The sequence below is a fragment of the Juglans regia genome, chromosome 4 (assembly GCF_001411555.2).
Source record: "Juglans regia cultivar Chandler chromosome 4, Walnut 2.0, whole genome shotgun sequence".
Lineage (NCBI taxonomy): Eukaryota > Viridiplantae > Streptophyta > Magnoliopsida > Fagales > Juglandaceae > Juglans > Juglans regia.
This window is the reverse complement of record NC_049904.1, coordinates 25,693,860-25,719,697: the sequence shown is the minus strand read 5'-3', so window position 1 is coordinate 25,719,697 and position 25,838 is coordinate 25,693,860. Positions and strand designations below refer to the sequence as shown.

General features: G+C 35.0%; 1 protein-coding gene across 2 annotated transcripts; it reads right to left on the bottom strand.

Annotated features, from left to right (window-relative positions):
* Positions 1-19,528: 19,528 nt before the first annotated feature.
* LOC109018752 (desmethylxanthohumol 6'-O-methyltransferase-like) lies at positions 19,529-25,244 on the bottom strand. Of its 2 annotated transcripts, XM_019000932.2 has the most exons (4): positions 24,792-25,244; positions 23,628-24,592; positions 22,945-23,157; positions 19,529-19,720 (listed from the first exon to the last, which is right to left on the bottom strand). In XM_019000932.2, the coding sequence occupies exons 2-4, from the start codon at positions 24,393-24,395 to the stop codon at positions 19,649-19,651; spliced, it is 1,053 nt and encodes a 350-aa protein (XP_018856477.1). In that variant the 5' UTR covers positions 24,396-24,592; positions 24,792-25,244; the 3' UTR covers positions 19,529-19,648. The 2 variants fall into 2 exon arrangements, with proteins under 2 accessions (XP_018856477.1, XP_018856476.1); XM_019000931.2 differs by lacking the exon at positions 19,529-19,720 and having other exon boundaries at positions 22,753-23,157; positions 24,792-25,242.
* Between the last annotated feature and the right edge of the window lie 594 nt (positions 25,245-25,838).

The following is a 25,838-nucleotide window of genomic DNA, read 5'->3' as shown; positions in this document are numbered from 1 at the left end:
ACTTACTCGATCATTTATAATTACCAAATGCTTTATCATATTCTATCGTTACATTATTAAATTATATAAATACAAAATATCTTATAATTTATCGATCGGCTTAAATTTATGAGACAATTAATTATTTCACATGGAGTGATCAGAGTAGAAGTACTTCTGAATTCGAATCGTGACCATATACTACTTCACTTCACTTCACTAATTAAATATTCTATGTGTTAGGTTCATTTATATAAAAAAAATATTATTAATTTATATTTTGTAATTTCTAATTCGTGCCGAATAGATGTGCCAACAAATTAGATATTAAAACCCATGAACAAATTGAATTTTACATATTCATAATACCTCCCAATTTTTACAGCTAAAGAAAACCAAACGTACTACTCGTTCATAGCTTAATTAATCTTGACCAAAAGTCTTAAAGTTTGCTTGCACCTTGATTCCATGACAATATATAATGAGCAGTGCTACTCTATAACTTAAGTAGCATTGTTCATTTATATCGTTAATTATTATTTTTTATTTATTTTTATATTTTTTAATTTTTTAAAATATTTTTAAAAATTAAAAAAATACGTTAATATACTTAAAATAAATTATTTAATTATTAAATAAATAAAATAAAATAAATTTTTTTCTTCTCAATGGTATACTGTAGCGGTCAACTATGAGCCGCATACAAGCTTTTCTCATATATAATAAGGATCATGCTTAGTTTCAGGCCACGACGTTGCCCGAGACCAAGTCTCTATCAGTACTATTAATTGAAGATAAGATGTTTCGGCCACTCGTTTCGAAGGTTTATCATGCATGTGCAAGTATGCCATGAGTCATGACTAAGCATTAACTTCACACACACACACACGCACATATATATATATATATATATATATATATATATATATATATATGGACGGTGCTACTCCCACAGAGGGAGTCCACCGAAATCACCACCGAACATGCAAAAATTTTATCTTTTTTTTTTTTTTTTCAAATATATTTTTTAAATTTATTAAATATTTCTTTTTAAAAAATAAAAAATATATATTCATTTTAAAATAATTACTTAACAATTAAGTAAAATAAATAAAAATAAAAAATGCATTCGGTGGCCACCTTCGGTGACCACGGAGAAGCAATTTCCTATATATATATATATAACACTAACGATTATATAATGTGCAGAGCAAGTTTATCTATTTATCTAATTAAAAATAATGTGTTTAAAAAAAGAATATGATGTATAAAAATAATATGTTTTTTTAAAAAAAATTAATTGGTTAATAATTTAATACACATGAGCAGAAAAATAAATTTTAACAAGCATTATAATGATAACAAAACGTTACAGTAATATAAGTAATATGAAAATTAAAAGATTTTAGATATTTTTACAATAATTTTCTTAGCAAAATATTTGAATTTTGTAGAATTCAACCAGAATACTCAATGACCCAAGGAGAACTGAAAAAATACAGAATCTTTTATTTCTATATTGTATTCACATTTTTTCATTATTAAAGTAAGTATTTTCTATTTTTAAAACTCCAAAAATATTATAATGGTAACAAATCATTTTATCTAAATAATTTTAGTTAATTAAGAATATTATGAGATTTAAATTATATTAAAAACTCTAATTATTTATATGATTTTACTCTCTTAAAAATATGAAAAATGATAATTGCAGTCGTGAGCGTGCAAGCGCCGTGCAGTCACTTTGAAAAAAGTGAATAAATATTAGACCCACATGAAAATAAATTAATTCTTTAATAATAGACTCCATAATTTTTCAAAGCGACTGCACAGCGTTTGCGTATTACATGACTGTATATAGTATTACTCTAAAAATATTTAACAAAATTCTATTATTTTATTTTACTGTTTAGCACTGTTTATACAATTCACGAACACTGTTCATCACTGTAGCACATTACTGTAACACTCTTCGGCACTGTTGATTACTGTAGTATGTTGCATACTGTTCACATTGTTCAACACTATTTATTACTGTAGCACTGTATACTGTTCGTTAGAGCACTCTCATTGGATTAGTTAAAGTTAAAGTACATTTTTTATGAATGTAAGATGAATTTAGCATTTAGCTATTACATTCACATAAATTTCTACATTGAAATAGCCATTTTTTCATTATATGACAATAAAATAATATAAGATGAATTTAACTTTGACTATTCATATCAAATTTTCACATTGAATTATCTATTTATTCATTATATAGTAATGAGTAATTAATAATTTTAAAAATTTTTTAACTTTTTTAATTGTGAATTTATTTTATTTTATCATATTTTACTATTCATAATATTATATATTAATTAGTAATTGTATTCTAATTATGTTTTTTCAATTGTCATTTAAAATGGAGAGATAAATAATTAATATTAAAAGGAGAGAGAAAGAAATAATATAAAAATGATTTGATGAATGAATAGTGTGTTCCAAATTTGAAAATTAGTTTAGACTTTACTGTAGCTAATTCAATGTGAGCAATTTTATGACCTAATAGTTAAATTCTCATTGGATTTAGCTTTTAGCTAATCCAATGAGAATGCTCTTACTGTTCGCGTTATTTATAGCCACTTTTAAATTAAAGGATATATATATATATATATATATATATTAAAAAGATAGAATTATTATTCTTCTATTACTCATTTATTATTTTTTTATTTGATTTTTTTTAATTTTTAATTTTACTTAATGGTTAAGAAAGTGACTATTAGTAAATTTATATATATTTTTAATTTTTTCTTAATGATTAAAGATGTTAAAAAAATACTTAAAATAAAATGATAAAAAAATAAATATACTATAAGTATTAAATGGATAGTAACCCTATCACTATCCATATATATATATAGTATAGAAAAATGATAATGTTATTACCCTCTACTACTCATTTACTATTTATTTTATATTTGATTTTTTTAATTTTTTATTTTATTTAATGGTTAAGAAAGTGACTATTAGTAAAATTATATATTTTTTTAATTTTTCTTAATAATTAATGATGTTAAAAGAATATTTAAAAAAATAATAAAAAAATAAAAATCTTGAAATGAACTATAAATAATAAATAAGTAATAATAGGATACTAACGCTATTACTACCCTATAGAATAATAGGAGCTGCTAGTATTAATGGCTCTCATGTTAAGTTAACACTGCTTATTATACGACTAAAAATATAGATTTATCTAAAAGAAATAAAGTTGTTAAAGAAGAAGACAAAAGACCTCTTAAATGTCTCCGATGCTTCTATTATTCACAACTAATTATTTGTGATAAATAAAATTTTTAAAATTGATTTAATTTCTTTGTATAATGAGTATAATTCTGATAAAAATAAAGAAGAAAGAAAATGTCATCATGCTACTTTTGACAAAAAGGAAAAATTATGTGTTAAAAGAAAGAGTTCCTCCTTGAACCTGTGTATCCTATAAGTGGTGTTTATCGGATACCAATAATATTTGGACACATCAACTAAGCACACGCACACAGCCTAAACCTGGTTGCATCATAGAAACAAATCCCTTCAAATCGGTTGAACCTGGAAAGTGGAACCTGCCAAGCATGAGACACCCAGCTGCATGCTAGACCAGTCCCAGCTGCAAGCCGTACGCCGGTGGACGAGCAACTCTTCCGACGAACCTAGACCAGCGCACCCCACTCTTTTTCGTACACCCACAGTTCGCAGCAACTGCCCTCCAGACCATTCCAGCAAGCGATTGATGAAAATGGAGTTGTTAGCATTCATAAATGCTGATGATTATTTGGCCAAAATATTTCATCTGCACCCCACCCTTTCTTGCTTGGACTGTCTTTCTTCTGGCAATTCACACGGAATGGCAAAAGGAAGCAAGAAATGAGGTGCTCAAAATATTTGGCCACCAAAATCCAAACCTAGATAGTGAGAGGAGAGGGAGAGAGAGAGAGAGAGAGGGATGCAGAGAATCGGGGGGATGAAAAATTATTTCAGAGAGAGAGAGAGGGGGGGGGGGACGCAGAGAAACGTGGGTGGGGGGCGGGAATGGAGAGGCTCGAATAGCTTTTTTTTTCATTTGAATCGCATCACATAACAATTTGGGTGTGTGGTCTACATGGTATGTTTTAATTGGACACTATTATTTAGAAAAAAACCGAATAACTTGTATTAAGTTTTTCTCTAAAAGAAAATATAAAGAAAAAACGCAAGACACCCAAAAGTATATACTATTTTTTGATTTTGTTAAAAACTTTTATGTTTCAAAGAATGTTTCACAAAATAGTTTAAATATGGTAAAATATGATAAAAAAAAAATCAAATTTTGTTACTAAAAAAATCCATTATTCAATCGCTTTCTTAGTATTTAATTTTCAGTTGTTGACGTAACATCTTTTGATCATTACATATGCTTGTACTAAGTTTCTTAATAATACTGATAATTTTACTATAGTGAAATTATCATACTTAATCAATCTAGTAGCATCAATAAGCTTGTCATATATATAAATATATATATATATATATATATATATATAAATGCTTTAATTACAAAGTGATCCCGTAAAAGTAAACTTATAAATAAATATATTTTAATGTAATACATTAGATTGAAAACTTAACTACTGTTATTGTAAAGTTGATCTAACATATCATATTAAATTACACCAGTTTGTGAGATCTTTTTATGACTATAACACTTCTTATATATATAAAAGAATGTGTATATATATATATATATATATATAAGAATGATATACTCTTATATATATAATTAAAAAGTACTCTAAAAATAATATACTCATCTGGGCATGTTCTCAATTCTCAAACTCAAAAAAAATAAAAATAAAAATAAAAATAATAAAAAAATAAAACCAAATGCCTCCAAACCAAAGGAAAACGTACTGAGTTTTTATTATTTCTCTCTTATTATTATTTTTCTTTTCTTTTCCTCGCATTTTCAATGAAAACGTGAGTTTTTTAGTATTATTTTTCACATCCATAAAATGTATGTCATGCACCTTATAAGGTCAATGAGTAATTGGATATAATATATATATATATAGATATATTGTTTGTCTCAATCCATTATGTAAAACAAATGAAAAAAAATAAAAATAATTGAGATGATATATATTAATTCGATCTAGGAGTGTCAAATCGTGTTAACGGGTTATGTTCGTGTCGTGTCAGAGTATATACATTACAGTCAATGGGTCAACATGAACACGACCTGTTAAGGGTTTCGTGTCAAAATTTTAAACATGAACACGACACGGTTTGATAACGGGTTGACACGACAAGACCCGTTATGACACATTAAGAAATAAATTGACACGACATGACCTGACCCGTTCCAACCCGTTTAGGTTAATGGGTTGAATAGACACGATACGACACGACACGATCCATTTGACCTGAATATAAATTTTAAATATAAATAAATAAATAAATAAATTACAAGTCTAAAATTACAATCCAAACAAATATCCACACACATTGTAACAATATATTAAAATTACATCCCAAATATAATAAACAAAACACACATAGTAAATATATTAATGTTACAATCTCAAATATAATAAAAATTAAAAATATAAATCTAAACAAATCTAGAACTTGAAGAATGAGGTGGAGCATCCTCCAAGTCCTTGCCCTTGTTGTTCTCCAACTCTATTATATCTTCAGTTAACTCGTCCAATTCAACTTCTTATTGTGTTTCTATTAAAAAAAGACATAAGTAAAGTTTTATATTATTGAAAAATTACAGTCATTTATTCAATAAAATAAAAATAATATTACCTTGCTCTTCGCCATATAACCAATCTCTAGTGCAAACTAATGCTTCAACAATATATGCTTTTAGTGCACTCCTAAACTGATCAATGATACGCCCACCAACACTAAAAGTAGATTCAGATGCAACTGTAGAAACTGGAACACTCAAAATGTCACGAGCCATACGAGCAAGATCAGGATAACGAAATTCATTTCCTTTCCAAAAGAAAAGAATATCAATCTTTGCATTTCTTTCTGCCCTAGGTTCATCCAAGTAAAGATCCAATTGACTTTTTTTCATATAGCTAGAAAGTTCATCAAGTCTAAATGTATCAAATTCCTATATACAAAAAACAAATAAAAATATTTTCAAGCCAATATGTGATATGAAACAACAATATAATATAAATCATTAAACAAAAAATATTATTTGATATTATCTCCAATAAAAAATTATCATATGAAAACTGACTTTCCTCTCTACTAATAGTGCTATTAGAAGTCGTGATAGAACATGTCATTGTGGGAGCACTAGAAGAACCATATTCCATGAAAAGATATGACATTTTACTCCGAACATTCATATACTCTATGGAACATTCTCCATAAAGCTTTGTATAAGAAAAATCAACAAAATAAAGCTTGTATTGAGGACTCAATATAACTGCTATAGCCAACAACACATTGAACTTGGACATATATTTCTAGAACTTAGCAAGCATTTTACAACACATTCTTTTCATGTAGTCATCTTCACCCTCAAAGTGCTGCTTTAATGTAAAATAAATCGAAAACACTGATAGAAAGTAGATATTGGTTGTAGGGTGTTTCATCCCAAAAAAATTACAGTTGTCTCTATAAAAAACTCTCAATAAATCGTTAATCTTCTGTATTCTTTCCCACTCAGATATTGATGAACAATGCTTAAAATTGGAATCAGTCAACTCCAAATGAGTAAAGGCACGACGATAGAAAAGAGCACTCTCAAGCATAAGATAAGTAGAATTCCATCTAGTGGGGACATCCTGTCTCAACCCTTTCTTGTTATCCAAAGACATTTGATTTGTTGAATCTATAAATTTTACTTTCCTTGTTTTATGATCTTTTGACATACTTGATACTTTCACGAACTTTTTGGATAGCAACATCAATCTCTTTTAACCCATCTTGTACTACCACATTCAGAATATGAGCATAATAACGAAGATGAAAGAACTCACCATCACAAAGAAGAGCTTTCTTAATGTTCAATTGAGTTTTTAACAACTCTACTGAAACATCATTAGAAGAAGTATTGTCTAAAGTCAATGCAAAAATCTTGTGTTGAATTCCCCACTCACATTTTCTTTTTGCAAACTATAAAAAGCTCACACGTTTGACCGTTTCCTTCTTTTTGCTTTAACTTCCTCATTTTGAAAACTTTCCGAGTCAAACGGGTCCAAATCAATCATCTCGTCATTTTCACTTGCTACTGAACTCATCTAACAACAAACAACAAGAACAAATGTAAGAGTAGGACATTATATATAAGATTTACAGAAACTTATGGACAGATGTGGTGCTAGTTGACTGAGAAATATACATGGAAATGATGGAATGTACAACTACTAGTTGATCTCCAAAAACATATATCTATGAATTATAGGTCCAGCAGACTACTAGTTTATCCTTTAGCTTCATATGTACAACTATTAGTTTATCCTTTGGCTTCATATGTTGTTTTGTTAGATATATAGTTACATACTACACGTAACACCTTCATTCACTCTTTTCACTAGGAGTCTAGGATCAAGTATCAAATATCTGTAAACTTTGCCATAAATGGATAAAACGTTATATATAAGGTACTTTTAACAAAAACATCTTACAACCAAATCTCATTCTCAATAATTAGTAGGCTTTCTTTCACCCTGTTTTGCTTTGAAAAGGGGAGGTAATAGTGCAAAAATCAAACACCACCAAACAACTATAGTTTGTAGCCGGCAAAAAATGCTAAATTAGTCACAAATCTATTCCAAAAACTAAGATGAAAGTGAGTCTTAGCCATAAGTAAATTTCGTTTGGCACGGGTCTCACAAACTATAGCATACCGAATCCCTCGATGTATTCCTAATTTCCCTTATTAATGAACATATGGCTCTTTGAAGCCTTTTCACAAACAACTTGTATCCAAAATTTTATTTCATTGCTACCATACCATTTCTGCTATTACATCCATTCCTTAGTTACACAGTCATCACCACTACATTCCCAGCAGGTTCATTACAATCAAATCGAAAAGTCATTGAGATTGTGATTGTAGGGATCTCAAAAAATCTCACCGAGTACAACACAACAAATATAGCAACGAAAAGTAGGTGGTGTGGCGTGGGTGATGGGCGTGGGTGACAGGCATGGGCGACGGGGCGCTGGCGGTGGCAAGTGTGAATCCGTGGCTTTAAGTCTATGTAGGCGACTCGGCGTCACCATGAAACTGGAGGGGGTCGGCGTAACCATGAGGTGTGAAGACTGAAACACACTGGAGGCGACGCGGCGTCAACTTGAAGAGGAGTGGAGCGGCGAGCCTAGAGGGGGCGGCGTGGTCACGAGGAGTCCGAGTTTCTGAAGAAGAAACATTGTGAATTTTGAAACGAAGGGGGGTGACTGGTTAGATTAGATAATTTGAGTTAGGGTTTTTTTTTTTTACTTTTTTTTTTTAGGTTATAAGGATATAAGGGTAATTTTAAAATTTTAAATGGGTCGACCCGTTTTGACCCGAACCCGTTAACATTCAACCCTAACCCGCTTTTATCGTGTCATGTTCGTATTGGATTAACAGGTCGTGTCACATATTTGACAGCCCTAATTTGATCATCTAAACATCAAGAGTTTTTCTACTCATCAACCCTAGACCACATATTTGCTGAGGGAAAAAAAATATAAATATGAAAAATAAAAACAGATTTGTGGTATAGGACTGCTAAATAGAAATTTTCAAACATCAAACCCTAAACCGAACATGCGGGCCTAGAAAATATATTTTGGATGATGCTTGGTGGTTGGTGAAGTATTGTAATAGAAAAATTTTACTCATCATCTCTAATCCATACACTACATATGATTTTATTTTTTTTATTTTTTATTTTTTTTCCTTACCATGAAATGTTTGCTGTGTGGATGATGATTAGAAGAATTATTTTATTTTAGTAATAATAAAATATAAAAAAATCAGGTATGAGATGTGGTGTCTAAATGATGAATGGAAGCCTAATTAATTATTAGTGCTCCTATATATGTATTGAGGTCCAGGACTGGGCTTCAAAAGTCGGCACCAAGTTGGAGGCCACACTTCAAGTGCTAATAATTATGGTTGTGGCCAAATGTCCAACCTTGACCAACAGGCCATGCATGCATCCAACTCATCATGCGAACAGAGGCCACAACCACAGAGATTTGGGTTTCGTAATTAGCGGTTTGACCCAATCTTGGTGCAAGTTTTTATATTTTGATTCCTTAGGGATTCGTAATTAGCTTTAGAAATATCGCCAAGTTTTAAGAATGAATCGAGCACGCAATGCAATGGATAAGGGCTAGGGTTTTAGCTTGCCCATCACTGATCATTTCGTGTTCAGCCAGGGGTACCAGCTCTCTCTTTGTGCCTTCGTACCATTAAACTCGACTTTCCAAAGTTTGATGGGGAGAATCCAACGGGGTGGGTTTATAAAGTAAATCATTTTTTTGCTTTGTATCCCATGTCAGATGGGCAAAAGGTTTTATTGTCATCTTTTTATATGGAGGGGAGTGCTTTAATTTGGTTTCAAGATGCTGAATCTACTGGTATCTTTGATTCTTGGAGTGGGTTTGTGCATACTTTGCAATTGAGGTTTGAGAATTCATCTTATGATAATCCCATGGAAGCTCTTACTCGACTTAAACAGAATTCTACAGTGGCTACCAATAAAACACAATTTGAAATGATATCTAATAGATTGAAGGGGTTTTCTGAAAATTACAAATTGAGTGATTTAAAAAATGAAATAAGGCTGCCTGTGAGGATGCTACATCCTCAGAGTCTCAATTCTGCATTTGGCCTTGCCAAGATTTAAGAAGAGTACATCCTTAGTACTCGTGGTAGCAGCAGAGGAGGGAATTATCAAACTTCCTATGCACCATTTTCTGTTGGTGGAATTGGCTTTAATAATAGTATTGTAGGGAAGGAGAGTGATAGGGTAGGAAGAGCTAACAATTTTAAGCCTTCTTTGCCTATACAAAGAATTAGTCCAGATGAAATGAAGGAGATAAGGGAAAAGGGTTTGTTCTATTTCTATGATGAGAAATTGAACCCTAGTCATAAATGTGAAAGAAGAAAAGTAAGAATTTTTCTGATGGAAGGGATAGATTGGTTTAAAAAAGATAAAGTTCAAGATTGTGAGTTGACAGAAAAAGAAACTGTTGTTGATAGTTTGACATCTTAGAGTGAAGTTCCTGAGATATCCTTGCATGCAATTGCAGGATCCTTGAGCTCAAGAACCATGAGAATCCATGGTGGGGTTCAAAACTGTTCTGTAACCATTCTTGTGGATACAGGTAGTACGCAAAATTTTCTTGATCCCATGGTTGGTAAGAAGGTGGGATTGATAGTTAATGATGTACAATAAGTGGAGGTATGAGTGGCAAATGGAGAGAGGATGAGGAGTGAAGGTATGATAGAAGGGTTGTAGTTTCACATGCAAGAGCATCAGTTTAACACTGATTTCTTTTTATTACCATTAGGAGGCTGTGATGTGGTGGTGGGGATGCAGTGGCTAAGGACTTTAGGTCCTGCGTTGTGGGATTTTAATGGTCTCACAATGTCCTTTCAGCACAATAGCAAGTCAATAATCATTCGACGAATGAATGCTGCCAAGTCTGAGATAGTTGAATAGATCTGCCAGTTACCAACAATTGAGAGGAAGGGAATGTTCTTGCAGTTAATTCAATAGCAGCAAAGTGATGTTAAGGAAGAAATTGATGGGGTGATACAAGAGGTTTTAAAAAGTTTCTCTGCAGTCTTTAAATCTAAAAGAATTACCTCTAAGAAGAAGCCATGATCACAAGATTAATTTGAAGGAGGGTACAATGCCTATTTCTATTAGGCCTTATAGGTATCCCTTTGTACAAAAAGCTGAGAACATAGTCAAAGAATTATTTCAAGCTGGGGTAATAAGGTGTAATCAGTCTCCTTTTTCTTCTCCAATTATTCTTGTGAGGACGACTGATGGGTCTTGGCGAATGTGTATTGATTATAATGCTTTGAATAAGGAAACTATTAAAGATAAGTTTCCTATTCCTGTGGTGGATGAGCTTTTTGATGAGTTGTGTGGGGCTACTATTTTTTCTAAACGAGACCTATGGTCTGGTTATCAACAGATTGGAGTGAGGGAATCTGACATTGGGAGGACTGCTTTTAGAACCCATTAAGGACATTATGAGTTTTTGGTTATGTCATTTGCCTTAACCAATGCTCCTCATACTTTTCAGTCTTTAGTGAATGAAGTGTTTCAGCCATTTCTGAGAAAGTTTGCCATAGCTTTTTTTTTATGACATTTTGATATATAGTAAAAACAAGACTGATCACTTACAACATTTGGCTATGGTATTGACAATTTTAGCAAAGCACCCAATGTTTGCTGAAAGAAACTAGTGTAGATTTGCTTGTAAGCAAATTGATTATCTTGGTCATTTAGTATCTGATAATGGAGTGCAGGTTGATCTATCCAAGATAAAGGCCATGATTGAGTGGCCTCAACCTAAGTCTATTAATTCCTTAAGAGGATGTCTTGGACTGATTGGCTACTACAGGAAATTTGTGAGACATTATGGATTGATTGCTGATCCTTTAACTGATCTGCTCAGGAAGGATGCATTCCATTAGGGATCAACAGCTACTCAAGCATTTATGACACTGAAAAAAACTATGAATCAACCACCTATCTTAGCTTTACCTAATTTTACTAAACCATTTTTTATTGAGTGTGATGCATCATGTAGAGTTGTGGGAGTTGTCTTGATGCAAGGTGGAAGACCTTTGGCATTCCTCAGCCAACCTTTGAGAGGGAAAGATATGGATTTATCTGCCTACGAGAAAGAATTCTTAGCCTTGGTGTTGGTTGTCAAGAAGTGGAGACCTTACCTTTTGGAGACTAAGTTTGTCATTAAAACTGATAAACAAAGTCTAAATTTTTTGCTGGAGCAGAAAATAGGCATACCATCACAGCAGAAGTGGCTTAGCAAGTTGATGGACTACGATTTCACAATTGAATATAAGAGAAGAAGAGAAAATGTAGCTGCTGATGCACTTTCAAGAATGGATGAAGTTACTGAGAAGGAAGCAGTGTTAGTTGCTATTACTGTCTTGGATCCTATGTGGCTGCAACAATTTAAGGATTCTTACTTGCAAGATGAGGAAATTACTAACATTTGCATGAGGTTGCAACAAGGAGAGTTGGTGAATAAAGCTTTTACATTCAATAATGGATTTTTGTTAAAGAAAGGAAGGCTGTTTCTTTCAGGTAAGTCTTCTTTGAAGCATCAACTTCTCCAATTTATACATAGTAGTGCCTTTGGTGGACATTCAGGTTATTAGAAATCATTGCACAAGGCCAAAGCAGACTTTATTTGGCCTGGAATGAGAAGAGACATTAAATAGTTCATTAAAGAGTGTGAGGTTTGTCAGAAATGTAAATGGGAGAATGTATTACATGTAGGCTTACTTCAACCATTGCCGATTCCTATGAAGTCATGGAGTGATATCTCTATGGACTTTATTGATTCTCTTCCCAAGTCACAAGGATTTTTTGTGATTCCAGTAGTTGTGGATCATTTAACAAAGTTTGCTCATTTTTTGCCTATGTCTCATCCCTATAATGCAGCTTCAGTAACCAAGATTTCTATATCCCAAGTTTTTAAGTTACATGGAATGCCTATAACAATTGTTACTAACAGAGATGCTACCTATACAAGTACCTTATGGAAGAAGCTTTTTAGGCTTCGTGGGACTAAGTTGTAATTTAGTTCTGCCTACCATCCTCAATCAGATGGCCAGACTGAAATTGTCAACAAGTGTGTGCAGCAATACTTAAGGTGTTTTGTCTCGGATAGTCCTAAACAATAGAGTCATTGGCTTCCTTGGGTAGAATAGTGGTATAATACCTCTCTTCACTTAGCAACTAAAAATACACCATTTGAGGCGTTGTATGGTGTGACTCATCCTACCTTATTGCAATATGTGGCTAGCACTAATCGAAATGAAGCAGTGGATTCTGAGTTAAGATCAAGACAAGAAATTCTGTCATTATTGAGGAAGAATTTGGCAGCAGCTTAGAATTATATAAAGCAACAATATGACATGAAGCATGTTCCCAGGCAATTCCAAGTGGGTGATATGGTTTACTTGAAATTACAGAAATATAAACAACATTCAATAAGAGCTGTTGTCATGGCAGCAAGGTATTGTGGTCCCTTTAAAATATTGTAGTGCATTGGATCAGTTGCATATAGATTGGAATTACTAGAGGGTTCAGCTGTACACTTAGTATTTCACGTGTCTAGATTGAAGAAGCATGTTGGTCCATTGACAACTGATTCTCCAGTACTGCCATTACAAGATTCTCATGGTGCATTTAGAAGTGAACCTGAAGCAGTAATGCAGAGGAGAATGTCTGCTGTTGATAACAAGCCTTTTATTGAATTGCTGATCAAATGGAGTGGAGCTGCTGAGGAGGATGCTACTTGGGTTTCTATAGATCAGTTGAGGTTACAATATCCAGACCTTGCGGGCAAGGTCTTTTGAAGGGAGGTGAGTTGTTATGAGCAATAATTGAGAAGGAAGAATTCTGAAGGGTCGAGGGAAGCTTATGTTAGTTCTGTTAGTTAGTTAATAAGCAAAACACTATAATTACAATAGTAGCCTTACTTAACTGTCATAATGTACCAAAATGCCCTTATCTTCATAACATAATAAACGATAGGATTGTGTATAAAAGGGAGGGCTCTATAAGATTAATGCATTGAAAAAAGCTTAGTAAAGTGCATTTGGAGGAACTAATCCCTCGAAGATCTGATCTGTGAGTTATTCTTGAGTTTTATCCTTACATGTTGCTGCTTAGCGTTTAATCAATCCAAAGGTTATACTATACTACATATACAAGAACGTACTCTCAAATACTTGTATCCTTGCAATAATATTCCTCTTCCATTGATGTTTTCTAATTAGGATATGATAGATCATATGGAAGTATTTCAAACTCTTTTAATGAAATAGTATTATATATCTTTTAGATCCAAATCCCTCAAAATCAAATAAAAGTCTAATAAATCCAAGAAATAATATTATTTTTAATAAAAAATTGCATAAAATTTGTATAATAGTTGTGCTTTCTAATTAGATTTGCCTATGGTCGGTATAGAAACTTATTTGGACGGGGTTGGGTTGTGAGATCACATCCCCCCTCCTTCCCGACCAAGCCACCATGATTAATGGATGGACGACTGACATCCTTCAGTGTGGTCTTAGTGGCATGCGATGGTCATTTCTAATGGTTAATAACCATTGTAAACTGTGGGGGGGCCCTCGGAGAGAAGGGCCCAGGCCCAAAGAAACCAAGCTACGGAGACCCCATGCCCCTTCGGCGATCACCCAAAGTAGGCTAAAAGCCTAGACTAGGAGACCACGTACCAAGCCCACAACCATTAGCATATCCAGAAAGGTTTTGGCATCGAGCTTGAATCCCACCTCGGGGCTTGGTAACCTACTGAGCCCTGCCATAAGGTACAGTGCAGACTACCGACGTTGGACTCAGGCTACTGAGCGTGTCCGATTGTGGGCACGTCAGACCCGAGACACATCGTATTCAATGCGTGTCAAGGAACCCAGCATGCAACGATGTGCTGTCGGAGGTATGTAGGACGACTTGACCACGACCTGACACCCTACCACGACAGGATGGTGGCAGCAGGTCTGACTGAGCATGACCTGACATGCCATGATCTCCCTCGACAGTTTGAGATGCTGCTTGACACACTGTCACGACAGGGGGGAGTGGTAGCAAGTTTGACCCAAGTACGACTTGATACACCACGATCTCCCTCGGCAGTCGGGTCTAAACCAGGTATAAATAACAGCCATCCCTCCCACGGGAAGGCTCTTTAAACCTTTCACCATTTTTCTAATTCTTTAAGTTTTCCCCATCACTCGAGTATTCTTCACTAACTTTGGCATTGGAGTGACCAGAAGTCACTAGAGCCCCCCTTTCTTCCTTTTAGTTGCAGGTGGTGTAAGCTTGGCTGCTTCGGTATTGCTTGGGCTGTAAAATATGACATCAACAATGGCGTCGTCCCTAGGATTTTTTTTCCCATAAACAATGTGTACTTTTCATGTCGCAACACGATCCCAAACTACACGAAGGGAAAAGAACCAGGATGAAGGAATGGAGGTGAGACTTGCAGGAATGGAGGAAACGATAAGGAAGCTGACGGAGTTAACAGGATCGCTTTGCCAAGAGAATGCAACACTCAAGTGAACCAACAAAGAGTTGGTGGGAGGAGGAGAACCTAGAAGCATCGAGCACATGGATTCACAACGGGTCCTTATGAACACCACAGTGGAGGAGGAGAGATGCAAGATGCAAGATGCACCTCGTCAGCACCAACCTACCATACAATGCAGGAGTCATGGCGATACCTCTTCCACCCAAATTCAAAGTTCCTCAGATGGAGGTGTATGATGAGTCCGTAACCCACTGGAATACCTGGAGACGTTCAAGGCTCACATGACCTTGCACGGCTTTGGGGGTGAAATCGCCTGCCAGGCCTTCCCTTTAGTGTTGAAAGGACCCGCTTGAGCTTGGTTCAGATCCATGTCACCTGGGATAGTAGATAGCTTTTTCGAGATGGCTCGCCAATTCATGACGCAATTCATGGCGAGCAGAAGGAGAAGGTGCCCATTTGCTTACCTCGTCACTGTTAAGCAGTAGGATGGGGAAAGCCTGAAGTCATATCTCTCCTGGTTCAATCAAGAATGCATGATGACAAACAACCAAGATGAGAAGATCACATTGGCAGTCCTCTTGGGGGGATCTAGCTTAGGAACCCGTTCATGGCTGAAATAGCAAGGAGGACTCCCACCGCACTCAGGGCATTCATGGACCTGGCAGACTGGTTCATCAATGCCGAAAACACCCTTAAAGCCCTGACAGCCCCACAACGAACTAAGATGGAGAAACGGGAAGGCGGCCGGGCAAAGGGGAAGCCACGACCTCAAGGGGAGGGGTGCGCGAAAGAATTGAAGAAAGGTGCCTGGAGGTCGCAATCGTCCATCTCTTCCTTGGAAGGGACCAAAGGGTTGGAAGGGACCCAGTAGAGGCAAGCCAGGGGCTCATTGAAGAAGAAGGCCTGGCGGTGGAGTGTGAATCGCTCAGGAAAGTTGTGCTCCCCCATGTTGAAGGGACCAGAATCTCCGAGCGCACGAATTGTTGCTACCTCTGCACTACCACAGGAAGAGGAGGCGCCCCTGGCCTCATTACTTGGTTTCTTCTGAGGCGGATCGTGATGGACCTTCGGCCGCTTCACCATGCCACCAGAAGAGCTCCAAGCTCGCTTTTGGCCTGGGGAACCTTGCCCAAGAAGTTCCTACCGACCTCGTATGAGAGATTGGGAAGGACAAATAGTCTCGAATGTTCTCATCAGAGAGAGCTTGATCGGTCTGTGACTTTTCAGGATGGGCCCTTACCCAAGCCATCACCGTCTCTAAACGAGCCTCTTCCCTCGGGTTCAGTGTGAGCCCTAAACTCTTTGTGGGCTGCCTCCGCCTCAAGGTATTCCCAGTCCAAGCCTGAAATGAAGAAATACTTCCGGGACCACTTCTTAATGCTCGAGTGGACCAATTTTCCCCCTCTCCTTAGCCAGGGAAGCATCCTAATTGGCCTTGTAAGACTGCTTAGGAGGTTTGTTCCACTTTTAATGAATCTGTCCAGAATTATTCTTTTGAGGTCTGTTGTGCACTGGAACATTTTTATAAGCCTACTATTCTTCCCTTGCTTTATTGATAATGGAGTTAGGGTGTCTGAATTCTTTATCATGAATAAATTCATTTCTCCCTTCCACATCATCCTTGCTACTATTGCACATTCCTCGAGTTCCTCTTGCTGAAATTTATTGCATAGCCTGCTCCATATGTCCAAGAAAGAGTTACTGTGAAAGGCCTCCATATAAGTTTTCTTGCTTCAAGTGAGCTATGTTTTGATGTCATGCTAAATCATTTATTACTTCATATATTTAAAATAATAAAATATTTAAATTTAATAATTTATTTAATACTCCAACCTTTTATGTTTCAAGTTAGAGAAACTTTATTTATCAGTTTTTTTTATACATCAAACACATTGTTACACTTCAGCTAATAAAAAAAACCAATAAAAAAAGTTAATAAAAAAAAAGATTTTTGATTTTTTTAGGATTTTTTTGAACTTATAATAAGCAGCATGTTTACACATCAGTTTATAAATAGCATAATTCTCAAACTACACTTGCCTTTATTGTACTTGGACACAAACTTTAAACCATATAACCCATTTTTTCCTATAATTTGAGGATCAATTTACGGTTTTGACTAAAGTCGCCCCTACACCTGAATCCCTATTTTAGGGAAAAGGTTTAGGAGATGAACAGTGGTTCCCCAAATATAGGGAACAACTATTCATCCCTTAAATAATTTTTATCAATATTTTATTCATTTCAAATAAATTAATTCTTCTTCCAATCATCTACACTTTCTTTCATACTCACATTTGTTATAGTTTTAAATAATAGTTTTAAAAGTAATTTAAATAACAATGAAAATATTAAAAAGAATTAATTTTAAAAATATTATCATACTAGCAAAAAAAAAAAAAAAAATTTTTGCTTAAAATATTCGCTAGATAATAGTTCAAAACATAAAAAAAGCTATTGAGTTGTTAAGTTTGTAAATAGAAGTAAGAGAAAAAAATAATAGAGAAATATTATTTTAATAGAATAGAGAAATAATAGGGAATGTGATGTATGAAGTTTTTGAAAGATGAGTAAAATTTAGGGAAAAGTTCTAGGGAATGTAGTTTTTAGTTAAATTATAGTGAATTTTGTAGGGAATGGGATGAAAATGCTATTATTTCCCTATAATTTGAGGCTCATTTTACGGTTTTGGTTAAAATTCCTCCTACATCCGAATCCCTGTTTTAGGGAAAAAGTTTAGGGGATGAACATTGGTTTTCCAAATATAGGGAATCTCTATTCATCCCTTAAATAATCTTTTATCAATATTTTATTCTAATAAATAAAATAAATTCTTCTTCCATTCATCTACACTTTCTCCCATACTCATGTTTATTATAGTCTTAAATTATAATTTTAAAAATAATTTAAATAATTACTAAAATATAAAAAAAAATTAATTTTAAAAATATTATCATACCTGCAAAAAAATAATTTAAATTTTTGTTTAAAATATTCACTAGAATAATAGTTCAAAATATAAGAAAAAATATTGAGTAGTTACTTTTGTAAATGGAAATAAGTGAAAAAATTAATAAAGATAGATAGAGAAATATTATTTTAATGGAATAGAGAAAGGATAGGGAATGAGATGTAAGAGATTTTTGAAAGATAAGTAATATTTAGGCACCGTTTGGATTGAGAAGTGATATGAACTCATCTTATCTTATCATTACAACTTTATCAATTTTTTATACAAAATATAATAAACAATTCGATTTTTTCAAATCCCAAAACAAAAATAATTTTAAAAATAATATTCTAATAATATTTTATTCAACTCATCTAAAACCATCCCATCTCATCTCTCAATCCAAAAAGGAAAAAATTTAGAAAATGTGGTTTTTAGCTAAATTATAGGAAATTTTATGGGAAATGGGATGAAAATCCAATGTCTTCAAACATACTACGGCTTTTGAATGTGATGAGTTGACCCTTCCAACGTGAATTTCGGATGAAAAATTTTTCATCTCGGAATCAGATTTATTGTAAGGTGCAGAAGGATGGACTGTCATGGAAGCTACTATAGAGAATGGAAGTTGGCATCGGAAGGGAATAAGTGAACAAAACGGTGCGTAGCAATTTGTAACAGAAATAACAACATTACACTTAAGTGAAACAATGAATATTGACTGTAAGAGAAATAACTGCTTGGAAGTGCAGACTAGGCTCATTACGACGACGTTTTATTATTCTTCTTCATTCTATAAATAGCATTGTAATAAGCAGAGTAGGGCATTGAACAATCTTGATAGAAGTTCTTCATTTCTTGTAAGGAGGTTCTGGGTTCCTCAAAAACCCTTAGCAAGAATCAATAAGAGTGGTTCTTGATTTACGTTCTGGTTTGTGTGAGTGAGTAAGGTTACTGGTTAATTCTCTTGAGTTCCATTGTTCTCTGGTTTGGCACCTTACATTTACATTCGAATGTCATTAAATGATTTTGTTAAATTTCATTCCAAAAAATATTTTTAGAATGAAAAGTTGAATTTTGTCCCAAAAACATATTTTAGGACAGTGATATTGGGATAAATGTTTTTCATCACCAAAACAATTTGGGGACGAAAATGTTACTTTTCGGGATGAAAAATTTCGTTCCAAAAAAACTTTTCTATTGTAGTACTGCACGACTAAAATTGCCTGTCGTAAAAACTTGAATGCAACAAAAAGACGATGCAATTAGTTGGGTTAACTCTGAAATCTTAAAAACCAAACTCTTTATTTCTTTTGTTTTTATTCATTGCTAGCTGCAATAGCCTTATCATATAAATTAAGAGAATTTACTAATTCTCTATTAATTTCATGCTGGGTGGGCCTATATAATGGATGGAAAAGCAGGAATCTTGATGATCTTGTGGTGGGGAAAGCCTCCCTCTTCGAGCAATATCTTCCAATCCAGCTGTGTCCTCTCCTTTCCACTCGGGGTTACAGTTATTCCTTGGCTGATCATTTGGAGCATTTAAGGGTAGTGTTGGGGGTTTTAAGGCAACATACTTTGTTTGCAAATGTGTCTAAGTGTAAGTTTGGCTTACAAAAAATTGATTACTTAGGCCACTTAATTTCTGAAAGTGGGGTGAGAGCAAATCCTTCTAAGTTGGCAGCTATGCTTGATTGGCCCATACCTGGTTCCTTAAAAGTTTTGAGAGGCTTCCTGGGTCTTACTAGGTATTATAGGAAGTTCAAAAGGAACTATGGTACCATTGCAGCACCTTCAACAGACTTGGTTAAGAAAAATGCATTCCACTGGTCAAAGCCTACAACTAGAGCATTCTAGAAATTGAAGGAGGCAGTGACTAAGCCTCCTGTTTTGAGGCTACCTGACTTTACAAAGGACTTTACAATTGAATGTGATGCCTCAGGCATTGGTCTTGGGGCAGTCTTTATGCAAGAAGGACAACCTATTGCTTTTTATAGCAAATGTTTAAAAGGAAAGGAATTGCTACTCTCCACATATGAAAATGAGCTTTTAGCTCTTGTTTATGCAGTCTTTAAGTGGAGAACTTATCTGTTAGGGCAATCTTTTAAGGCTAAAACAGATCAACAAGCCTTAAAACATCTCCTTGAGCAGAGAGTTGGTGCTGAATTCCAACATAAGTGGTAATGCAAGTTGCTAGGATACGACTTTACCATTGAATACAAAAGAGACAAAGAAAATGTAGATGCTGATGGGTTATCAAGAAAGAATGAAGAGGACTGTGTTGTGCTAGGTTTAATCACTTTTCCTACTCCTTTATGGATTCAGGAATTAAAAGATAGTTATAAACTATCCAATGAGTTAGATGAGATTGTAACAAAACTCAATTATGGGATGTTGGGCCCTAAAAATTTTAGCTTGCAACAAGGCTTATTATTGAAGAAGGGAAGACTGGTACTGGTTCCTAATTCTTCATTCAAGATGAAGATTCTTGATTATCTTCATAACAATCCTCAAGCTAGGCATGTGGGCTATAAGAAGACTCTCCAGAAGGCTAGAAGAGAGTTTTATTGGCAAGGGATGAAGGCTGCTATTCGAACTTTAGTAAGGGAATGTGTCATTTGTCAGACTACCAAACATGAAACAATGAAGCTTGCAGGTCTTTTACAGCCATTATCAATTCCTCCTTTTCCTTGGTTAGATATAGCCATGGACTTTGTTGAAGGCCTCCCTCATTCCAATGGGTTTTTTGTCATTCTGTGTGTGACTGATAGATTAACTAAATTTGCTCACTTCTTTTCCTTATCTCATCCATTTGCAGCAGCTAAAGTGGCTCAAATTTTCTTCTCAGGGGTTTTCAAACTTCATGGAATGCCTAAATCTATTGTGTTTGACATGGATTCATTGTTCACAAGTTCATTTTGGAGAGAAATGTTTAAACTACTAGGGATCTTACTTCATTATAGCTTAGCCTATCACCCACAATCTGATGGGCAAACTGAGAACTTAAACAAGAATGTGGAAGGCTAGTGACAAGCCCAAGGAGTGGAGTAATTGGTTATCTATGGCAGAATGATGCTACAATACAACACCCCATTCTTCAATTGGAATGTCTCCCTTTGAAGCACTTTATGGGTATGCTCCTCTTAAGCTGCTGACTTATGTGCCTGGAACAACTTCTAATGCAGCTGTAGACCAGCAATTGAGATCCAGAGATGAGCTCTTATCCTTATTAAAAGGAAATATCCAGAAAGCTCAGCATAGAATGAAGTTCTTTGCTGATGCCAAGAGAATTGAGAGGGAAATTCAGATAGGGAATTGGGTTTTCTTAAGACTTCAACCCTATAGGCAAAAGATAATGGCTTTAAGGCACAATTTAAAGATGTCTCCAAGATTTTTTGGTCCATTCCAAGTGCTGGAACGAATTGGATCTATGGCATGCAGATTAGACTTGCCTATCTCATCTAGGATTCATCCCGTCTTCCATGTTTCTTGCCTAAAAAAGAAACTAGGTCAGGGTGTTTCACCTTTGCCAGTCCTTTCTCAAGTTGATGTCCAAGGGAGAGTATAGCCTGAGCTTGAACCAATCCTTGAGAGGAGGATGAAAAAAGTTGGGAGTCAAGCTGCAACCGAGGTGTTAGTCAAGTGGGTTGGTGCCCCAATTGAAGACAGTTCTTGGGAAATTTCATGGAAACTGAGGAACCTATATCCACACCTTGTGGGCAAGGTCATTTGAGAAGGGGGAAATGTTAGGGTCTTGTGGACAAGGTCCTTAAAGCGGTGGAGAATGTAAGGTGCAGAAGGATGGACTGTCATGGAAGCTGGTATAGAGAATGGAAGTTGGCATTGAAAGTGAATAAGTGAACAAAACGGTGCATAGCAATTTGTAACAAAAATAACAGCATTACACTTAAGTGAAATGATGTGTATTGAAATGGTGCATATTGACTATAACAGAAATAATTGCCTAGAAGTGCAGACTATGCTCATTACGATAACGTTTTATTCTTCTTCTTCGTTCTATAAATAGCATTGTAATAAGCAGAGTAGGGCATTAAACAATCTTGATAGAAGTTCTTTATTTCTTGTAAGGAAGTTCTAGGTTCTTCGAAAACCCTTGGCAAGAATCAATAAGAGTGGTTCTTGATTTACGTTTTGGTTTATGTGAGTAAGGTTATTGGTTAATTCTCTTGAGTTCCATTGTTCTCTGGTTTGACACCTTACATTTACATTCGAATGTCATTAAACGATTTTGTTAAATTTCATCCCAAAAAATATTTTTAGAATAAAAAGTTGAATTTTGTCCCAAAAACATCTTTTAGGACAGTGATATTGGGATAAATTTTTTTCATCACCAAAACCATTTTGGGGACAAAAATGTTACTTTTCGGGATGAAAAATTTCATTCCAAAAAAACTTTTCTATTGTAGTACTGCACGACTAAAATTGCCTGTCATAAAAACTTGAATGCAACAAAAAGACGCTGCAATTAGTTGGGTTAACTCTGAAATCTTAAAAACCAAACTCTTTATTTCTTTTGTTTTTATTCATTGCTAGCTGCAATAGCCTTATCATATAAATTAAGAGAATTTACTAATTCTCTATTAATTTCATGCTGGGTGGGCCTCTATAATGGATGGAAAAGCAGGAATCTTGATGATCTTGTGGTGGGGAAAGCCTCCCTCTTCGAGCAATATCTTCCAATCCAGCTGTGTCCTCTCCTTTCCACTCGGGGTTACAGTCATCATTATCAAATCGAATACTAAGCCTGTCTCATCAAATGGTCCATTTCCGTTGGGCTCCAGAACATGTTCCACAATAATAATCTTCCCAGTCTTCTTTGGTATTGCCTTTACACAGTTTTTTAAGATCTTGATGCAATCTTCATCGCTATAACAGTGCAGTACTCTCTACAAGAAGAAAAGAAAAAGTCACATGGGTCGACGTTGCGTGTATGTAGTCTGTATGGGTGTATATACAATGGTATATATCAAAGCTACTGATACAAGCTGCATCGACATGGAAACTATAATTGGCAAATTAATCATTTAGTGTTAATACAAGAAGGCAAGCTGCATGTATTTATATTCAAATTAACAATTGGTTCCCACAAAAATAAGTAAATCTCTAGCTGGATTTTCATTTTTCAGGGTCCTAGTGGAAGAACAGAGATTTTTTTTTTATAAGACTACAGCCTTTAAAATCGAGACGAACTTCTGAGGTAAAAATATAGAACATGACAAATACGGCTTACATCTAATCAAACAAATGGTTGAATTGTCATGTTAAGCTAGCAAATGAACGAACGAGACTAATATTTGTGAATGTACTCAAGCATTCATAAATTGATCTGAAACTGACGATTGGGTCGATTTACTACCTTTAATAGAATTGCATCAGCATTAGGAATGGCCTCAAACATGTTACCCTCAACATGGGAGACCCCTTGGTGCATTGGTGCCGTTGTGATAACATGAGGCAGATCGAAGTTGATTGCTTTGATGTGTGGATGTGCTTTCACAATCTTAGCCACCATCTCGCCAGTCCCACCTCCCACATCCACCAAGGAGCCATTAATGGAACCGAACCCATCTCTGTATCCCCATAAGATGGGCTCTGCCACGAGCTTGGCCGTGCAAGCCATTGCATCGTTGAACATTTTATTGAATTCAGGGTTTTTGTGAGCAAAGTCTATGACCTCACAACCATGGACCTTGCTGAAAGCAGTGCCACCTTCCTTGACACATTGGCTAAGGCAAAGCCATTGAGTCATTAGCCCTGGATGGCTTTGCATCAATATGAATGGAACCAGGCTAAATTCAGAGCCTTGCATGAGCCATCTTGATGCGTGAGCTGTCAACCCATAGAGAGTGATCTCCCCAGAGTCTGATGGCTGATGATGAGTGGTGAAGATATCTTTGCGCACTAGCAATCTCATGACGCGTTCGAGGATGTCGATGTTTAGAGAGGGAGAGTCTATACCAGCAGCTATTTGGGATAGAGTGATTGGGCCACCATGGGAGTGTATGATGTCAACAATGCCGAGCTCCAAGGCACATCTCAGTGCCATGGAGTCCATAAAGGCAAATATGTTTCCCCAAAGCTTTGCTTCGCCTTGTATCATTGCCTCCATCGTTGTGAGTTCCATTTTCTCACACTCTTAGGAGTACTACTCGTGCGCTTTCAATTGGTATATAAAGACACAGTAGAGTTTGGTAGCTACATGCGAGCCTGCAACCCGGCCCGCCCAAGGCTATTGTGGAAACGACCCGACGGCCAGCCAGTTAGGAATCGACCCGATCCGGTACATTCGGGTCGGGTTAAACATTGTCTCTTAATTGATTTCTAGCAAATAAAAAAGAAAGGAAGATTAATTTCTTTCGATCAGTATAGCATTAAATAAATTAAATTTGAAGGAAGAGAATAAAATAGGAAACCAGAATTTCAACAAATCCGGCGTCAACCCCGAAACAGGAATGCAAAAATACAACATAATCCATTCACAACACAGAAAAAACAATGATGCAAAAAAACCAACACTCACTTTAGAAACCATCATCAACAACTCCTCCAAACCAAGTCTCCCGAATCTGCCTTCATCTCTCTCCAAAAGCTTCAACATTTCCGAAAGGAGACTGAGTCCGGGTCAACTGAATCTTCCTTTATCTCTCTCCAAAAGCTTCAACATATCCGAAAGGAGATTGAGGCTGGGTCAATGTTTTGAGTTTTGGAGGAGAGAAAGGAAGAGAGAGGTACGACGGTTGGAGAGGATTTTAAATACTACTTTTTTTTTTGGATAAAACTATAGAAGACGAGATGAGAGAGAGGAGGAAGCTTCGTGGAAGAAGAACTTCTTCATAATTATGCTGAAGAAGAAGCGGACACCCTCGCTGGCGCACGCCCAGAGGAAGCAACAAAAAGATGAGTAGTAGTAGAAGTAGAAGCAGATGGAGAAAAAAAAAATCCATTATTATTACCATTGAAGTTGTTGAGAGAGAGAACGCAACTTTATGTTTGGAGAAAAAGCGTTTGGGTAGCAAAGTTTCTCACTACTTTTTAAGTATTGTTGTATTTATAAAAATACTTCACATATCATTACGTTTGGATAATAACAATATTTAAAAAGTATCAAGAATATTTATAAATAATTAAGAATAAAGATTGAAGTGAATTTATAAATTTTATTGAGAATATTTTAAATTATTTAGATATATAAAATATGTTGAGTTATTAATTTTTAAATAAATAATTAGAAAAGATATAGATTCTATCAATGATTGATTTTTTTTAATAATACTTTTATTTATATATAATAGTGATAAATATTATAATAGATTCGACTCTTTTTCGCTACAATGATTTTGGATTCAAATATCGTCCGATATTAATTGGATTGGATGGATGTCGAAACCGACATTTACTCAACCCGACTTTAACGGCTTCGATCCAATCGGGTTGTGCGGGTCAGCGAGTATTTTGCACAAGCCTAGCTACATGCCCCTGCCTACAGGGAGGGAAGGTAGAACTCCCAAAGCCGGTGCATGGATCCTTGGGAGCTATCTTAAAAATAAAAACATAATCTTTTACTATT